Genomic DNA, 6992 nt, shown 5'->3' with positions numbered 1-6992 from the left:
TTCCAGCAGTGACAGGTTTATGGTTGGCCTCGATGATCTTAGCAGTCTCCTCCAACCTTGATGATTCTGTGATTCTAACTTGTGCTCTAACTAAATAGCTCTCCTAATTCCAAATCAAACCAGAACACTAATCATCCCCAGCAATCTATTTGTTCGTAGCTGGTGCCGCTGGTTGAAACTTTGCTCCATTGTTGCAGACAATGTCCCGGAGGAGCTGAAGGACCCGTTTTACATCGACCAGTATGAGCAAGAGCACATCAAGCCCCCTGTGATCAAGCTGCTGCTGTCCAGTGAGCTGTACTGCCGTGTCTGCAGCCTCATCCTGAAGGGGGATCAGGTGGCTGCTCTGCAGGGCCACCAGTCCGTGATCCAGGCCCTGTCTCGGAAGGGGATTTACGTCATGGAGAGCGATGATACACCTGTGTCTGACTCTGATCTGGGCTCGGCACCAATCAAAATGGTTAGCTTAATTAATCCACCTCATGATCTGCTTTTTATTTAACGCTATTTAAAATAGGAAACGGAGTGAAGAGCTCTTAATTTCTAGGTCGTTAACCTCAGGAACGGTTTAGTTTTAAATACAGTTAGGACATTGAATCTTTTTAAGGGGTTTTGTTTTCCAACCCTCCGTGTTTTCTTCTCGTAGAGCTCTCACATGGGCATGATTGATGCCCTCATGATGGCCTATACTGTAGAAATGATCAGCATTGAGAAGGTGGTCACCAGTGTCAAGCGTTTCTCTACATTCAGTGCCTCAAAAGAACTGCCCTATGATTTGGAGGATGCAATGGTGTTCTGGATTAACAAGGTAAAACTGACTTGGGGAAAAGCATCCCTGCCTCTCCTTGTCACTGTTCAGATGTTTAAGAAGGTTCTGATGAGTGTCTTCCTTCCTCCTCCCTTACCTGTGCGTTTCTGTGATCTTTTTCCCCATTTGCAATTGCATTTCCTTAGGGATGATTAAAGCTGGTAGATTGTAAAATAAAGATAATTAAGAACTAAGTTAGGGAAACTGTAGAAATTGGGTTATTTATTTTCAGACAAGCTACTATGAGGTGGTTTTTTGGGCTGTTTTTTTTAGATGAAGTTTTGTTTCATCCTAAATAAAAGAATGGGCTTAATTCTGGTTAGCTTTTACCTATTTAGCAGAAGCACTGAAACTTTTCCAAGAGCAGCATAAAGTTGTGTTAACACTTTTGAGTGATAACACATTCCAAAGAGAATTCTCGTTGTGATTAGAGCTGCTGCTAACAGAGAGTAGGAAACTCTCATAACACATTATTCTGTGGCCTTTTAATGTAGAATGAATTGACCAGTCATGGGAGGAGGAACAGCACTTGACTTGTGGAAACACATTCAGATGTATTTTAATATGTTTTCTTTGCTCTGCCCTTATAGGTGAACCTTAAAATGAGAGAGATAACAGAGAAAGAGATTAAGTTAAAACAGCAGCTCATGGAAAGTCCAGGGCATCAGAAGGTAAAACAAATCTGTCTTCAGCTGTGATATTGTGTTAATGATCAATGGATTTAGTTATCGATATTTTCCTTGTCAGAGGAGTGTGTGGCCTCTAGTCCCCAAAACTCCTGAGATCCTGTGCATGCAGGTTTTGTCTCTGTGCCTTCCTTACCCTCAAAGCCCACTGGTGTCTTCTGACTTTCCTTTAAGTCCCAACTTGTCTCAACTTAAAATGACTTGTTCCAACTGTCCATGGGTAAATATGACTCAGCTTTCACAGCACAGAATGAAAGCTCTTGGGGCATATTCTTTTTGCATGGGTTATCTGTCTGATGTATATCCAGAGGCTTATTCAGGCTCTGTCTAAGCAGACTCTTGGCATTCAAATGTTATATGTGTGTGTCTGTAGTTTTTTCCAGCTTTTCCCCTTGAAATTATATCACAATGCACTGATACTGCAAAATCTACTGCACTTTCATTTCTGGAGAGTGTCAGATTTTTCTCAAGACTTAATGTCTGAGCTCCCAGCTGGTGAGAAATTGCTGTGTTCTTTCCCCAGATTGGCATTGTTGGGCAAAGGGGATCAAAGCATGACATGAACAAGGCACAATTGTTTAATTTTCGTGTTAGTGACAAAGGTTTTTAGGTGCCTTGGATGGAGAATAATATCCTTCAGCAATAAGGAGCTAAAGAGCTGCTTAATTAACCAGTTGATGTGTGGTCTGAAGGATCTCTTTAATTACTCTCTTGACTCGGGGGTCTCATTTTAGTATCTTTAAGTCTAAATTTCAAGGCTGCAACCCCTCTAAAATATGAAAGTGTTGATTGCTGAAGTGCATTTCAGTATTACTGCTTTTAACTTGCATTGCTGATGTTCCTTTCCTATTCCTACGTTCCTTTCCTTGCTTCCTGAGCAGTCTCCTTCCAAATGGTATTGGAAATTAGTACCTGTAAGTGAACTACTTTTCCACCAGTTGTCATCCACAAAATCATGGCTTTTTGAACTCCTTCAGAGTGTTTGCTTCCATTGCAATGCTGCCTAGCTGGTGTGAAAAAACACCTGTGTGAGCTTTTGGGTCATCAGGCTTCGTTTTCATAACATGCTCTTTGCATACTGTCCAGCATACAGCATAATCACAGTATTCCAGGATTGCTCCCACAGTGCAGGAGTCAGAGATATGGAGTAGCAGCAAATAGACCCCTAGGAAATTCCCAGTTGAAAGGGTTTCCTTGAGTGGTTTTGGTGTAAGGAGGCAATTGATCACAGCACTGAGGTGAGAGCAAAGCTGCTCGGCTTAGGCGGCTGCTTAATCTTGGAATCCATAGTTAAGATACTCAGATGTTTGTGCTTAAATAATGCTCTTACACTGCTCCTGCACCTGCTCCGGTGCAGATTGGTAAGTCTGTCGGAGCCAGAACACTGTTGCTCACTGGATGGGATTGGGAGATTGCACAAACCAGTTTGGATCTGACAGGACAGTTGCTGGGATTGTGTGCTGACAGTGAGCTTGAGCTGGCACAGAGGGAGGGAAACCACTTGGCATATTGGAACTAAAGGCTTTTCTTTTTGCTGCAGTGTGAAAATGGAGCATCAATTCCACTCTGTATAAAACCCCAATAAAACTGTACTTTAGGATAGACTCTTTGTCTGGGTCTTCTAGGTTTGTTTCAGCTTGCAGAGATTTTCCTTTGTTCCTTTGCTTTCCTTGGCTTTTATACCCTTTCCTTCTCCTGCACGTGCTGGAGTTGGTGTTTTTCATTTCCTTTCTGGGAAGAGGAGCTGCTGCCTCAGTTCTCATTCCAAAGAGCAGTGCCCTTGGAGAAGGCAGGTGTGATCAGGCAGTCCCCTGTCCCCAGGAGCTCTCTGGCTTCCCACAGACAGCTCAGTCCCTCTCCTGCCTCTTAATCCTTTGTTTGTTGGAACCAAATTTATGTGCTACAGGAAAAACTTTACATGTCTGAAATTAAAGGAAGGAGTAAATAGAGGTTGTTTGGCTGCTAGTCCTGTACCATTAGATTTTAGTGGTTTTACTGGCAAATTTTGCAGTCTCCAAAGTAGTTGTCAGGTTCTGTCACTTCTGCATTTCTCTTTTCTTTTGTGTTTTGTTTTTTTTTTTAGTGCAGAGTTCTTTCAGTAGCACCATTACTGCACTGAGTGGGCAGGAGGGGAGCAACCCACAAACTCAGCCTAGAATATAGACAGTAATTCACAACTTCAGTTTGAAAGGCTGAATGGTTAAAAAGTAAGGAATTAAATTAAATCCATAGAAACCCTCTTTGAGAAATTTGTGGGGTTTTCCACCAAAGCTAAAAGAAACAAGGAATTCTTACAGATTTCTGTTCACTGTTGACTGTAGTTGGTTTAAATTCCATTTAAGCCTATTGGAAAAGAAATATTTGTATCCACTTTAAATCCATGAGGAATTAAAGTTTAACAAGAATTTCTAAAGTGTTTTTTTTTTTTAATATGCTTACTCTAAGTGGCTAAGTGCTGACCCTTTGAAGCTAACCAGTTTGCCTTGGTGTGCACACTCATTTTGCCAGGATAATGACCACATTCCCAGTGCATAATGGATGTTGCTAATGCCTTTGAGTTGTTCCTTGTTTTGAATAATCACCATCGTGTGTCTCACTGTTTCTCTCTGTGTAAGCCTGATCTGCTGCATGCCATATCTCACTGCATGCTGGAGCCAGTGGAGTATGCTCGTGTGGTACAGTATGATTCACCTTCCATTCCATAGCTGTGCAGTGCTCCAGGCTGGGGAAAAAACCAATTTGCACCTGGTAAAAGGACAGGAAAAATAGCATTAGCATCCAGAGAGAGCTTTGAGTTAAGCTGAGACTTAAACATGGTTTTATTAGTGCAAAATGAAAGAGTTAAACTTACTCCTCCAAGTGATGTTCATTCCTCTGAACAGATTTTTTCACAGCCTGTGCGATCCCAAGTTGACACATAGGAGTGTGTGTGTGTGTGTAGAGAGCTTTCCCAGGGTAGCTTGGAATGTGCCATTGGTAAAATCCAGCTTTCCTCTGATGGTTAAGTACGTGGTTGGTATATCTGCATGTCAGGCAAGACAGTGGGAGAAATGCTAAGTGGTATTAAGTGTCAAAAGGATCTTTTCCCAGCACTGAAAGGTGTTTGCCAGGCCCTGCAGTGTATTGTGCTTCTGCTCATCCCATGGCTTTGCTGCTCAGGTTAGACACAGCCTTCTAGTCCAGTAGCATGTGGAGCTTAGGAATAGCAGCACTGAAACTTCTCTTGCAGAAACTGCAAGAAGCAATGCCAAGATTTGTTGTCCAGCTGACTGACTCCAGCAGCTCCAGATCACCTGAGGATGGGGAGGTGGTTTGCAGGGACTTTGGTTTTGAGTTGTAGTCAGTCTGGCAGAGTTTTGCCATTGATGTCAAGACCTCCTTGCTGCTCTCGCTGGGCATTTTGGAAAAGGCCATGTGTTTTATTTTGGCATGAGCTCTGTTGCACACTGGCCTGCAGACATCCCTCTTCTGAACCTCTCTGGGAGGACTCTGCTGTCTGTGGACATGACAGCAGTTCTGTGGGTAACGTATGAGGCATCACCAGCTCATCTGGATTATATTTTGCTGTGTTTTGTTTTGGTTTTTCCCAAGCTTTCAATGTTTTCATGTAGTTCTCTGTGTCTCTTTCCTTGGATCTGCTGCATTCATGCATCTGTGTGGAAGGATTTGGGCTTAAACTGTGTGACTGAAGCAGCACAGATTGCTCCCAGACATGAGGAGAACTGAATGGGAGATGAGCAGCCTGGGCTAGTGGAAGGTGTCCCTGCCCGTGGCAGGGGGTTGGACTAGATAACCTTTAAGGTCCCTTCCAACCCAAACCATTCTGGGATTCAAAGGGAAGCACCATCTTCCTCAGATTTGGCTTCTGTGAGAGAAAAGCACAACCTACTTGGTTGGTTTTGGCTTAGAGCAGAATGCTATGAAGGATCCACCGAAAAGAGTTTTCAATGCTTAACAAAATGCCCCTTTTTTTTTTTTTTTTTTTTTTTTGCATCTTCAGCCCCGTGTGAACACTTGTTTTCTCTCGGTAGGTGCGTTACCGAAGGGACCATCTCTCCAGCAGGCAATTACCTTACTTCCCTCTGCTGGAAGATCTGATGAAGGATGGTAGTGATGGTGCTGCTCTTCTAGCTGTGATACACTATTATTGCCCAGAGCAAATGAAACTAGATGGTAGGTAATAAAGGTTTCTAGATGAAAAAAAAGAAGTCATAAAATACTTCAAGCTTTGAAAGCTGAATGAGAAATCCTTTAACAATGAAAAATGCAGCACAGCTAATAGGTAGAGTTGGGTCACATGGAATCTTCATCAGAGTATTTAAAATGTAATCTCTTTGATTTTGTTTCATTACTTGCTGTATGTTATGAGCTACAAATTAATAATGTAATTCCTCTTTCCTAGACGTTTTCTTTGTTCAAATAGCTGAACTTGAAAAGGAACACGTGGCCACTCCTGTTAGCTGATAATTCTTATGTTCTCTGCAGCAGAACATAACTTGATCTTTTAAAGCTAGATTTTAAAATCCAGTTTAAAATCTAGGTTTTAAAAATGGTTTCTCCCAGTCTGCAGCAGTTGTCACTCATGAGTGACATTGCAAACAGGAGTTCTCTTTCCCACAAGATGTTTTCCTTAATAATTCAATGTCCTGATCACATTAACTTCTACAGATCAACATTTTGTATTGGGGTTTTAAACTCTCAGGGGTGTTGTACCTTGCAGAGCTCCTGAGTGTTTTCAGCCCTGAGTCCTAGGGGTTACCTTTTGTGACATACAAATCAAGATGTCTGGGTTAAACTGCGTTTGGATTTTGCCATTCTGTGTTCTGTCCAGCCCTCTCACCTCTTCTGTTGCTGTGATAGACAGAATCCTCTGTGGATTCCAAAATGAATGCAGAACTGATGCTGTTTTATCTGTGGTTTTATTCCTCCTTTTCCTGTCCCTCTGGTATTGAACAGGTAGAGAAATGTCACTGGTAGCCAATAAATATTCAGTGATGTACAGTCAGTGAGGTTCCTGTGTGAAGTGTGGGTGCAAGGTTAGTGCCTTGGGGGACAGTGCCACAGCTTCCTCACCTCTGTCCCCCTGGCAGATATCTGTCTGAAGGAGGTGACATCCATTGCAGACAGCCTCTACAACATCCAGCTGCTGAGGGAGTTTGCCAATGAATACCTGAACAAATGCTTTTACCTCACCCTGGAGGACATGCTCTATGCTCCCTTGGTTTTAAAGGTAAGAAACAGAGCAAAGGATGCAAGGTAGGGAAATTGTGGATATTTTGTCACCGTGAGATGTGTTACATATTTCTTTTCTGGTTTAGCCTAACGTCATGGTGTTCATTGCTGAACTCTTCTGGTGGTTTGAGAATGTCAAACCAGACTTTGTGCAACCAAGAGATATTCAGGAAATAAAAGATGGTAAGTTTTTAACCAGTGATAAATGGTATTTCAGAGAGAATTCCATGGTAATGAAACTCTTGCTCAGTGGTGTTTCCTTTAGA

The 6992-nt window shown here is 42.4% G+C and overlaps 1 protein-coding gene across 1 annotated transcript in view; it reads left to right on the top strand.

The window, feature by feature from the left end:
• Positions 1-197: 197 nt before the first annotated feature.
• CAMSAP1 (calmodulin regulated spectrin-associated protein 1) overlaps positions 198-6992 on the top strand; it is a gene marked incomplete at its 5' end in the record, with an annotated part of 15739 nt that continues 8944 nt past the window's right edge. Inside the window, 7 exons of the mRNA XM_009074700.1 lie at positions 198-460; positions 647-808; positions 1399-1479; positions 4110-4169; positions 5526-5667; positions 6585-6724; positions 6813-6909. Coding sequence (XP_009072948.1) covers positions 198-460; positions 647-808; positions 1399-1479; positions 4110-4169; positions 5526-5667; positions 6585-6724; positions 6813-6909 — 945 coding nt within the window. The remainder of the gene's footprint in view (positions 461-646; positions 809-1398; positions 1480-4109; positions 4170-5525; positions 5668-6584; positions 6725-6812; positions 6910-6992) is intronic.

Source organism: Acanthisitta chloris, unplaced genomic scaffold, assembly GCF_000695815.1.
Source record: "Acanthisitta chloris isolate BGI_N310 unplaced genomic scaffold, ASM69581v1 scaffold2535, whole genome shotgun sequence".
Lineage (NCBI taxonomy): Eukaryota > Metazoa > Chordata > Aves > Passeriformes > Acanthisittidae > Acanthisitta > Acanthisitta chloris.
Note: the sequence above shows the minus strand (reverse complement) of the source record. Positions and strands in the feature narration are given on the sequence as shown.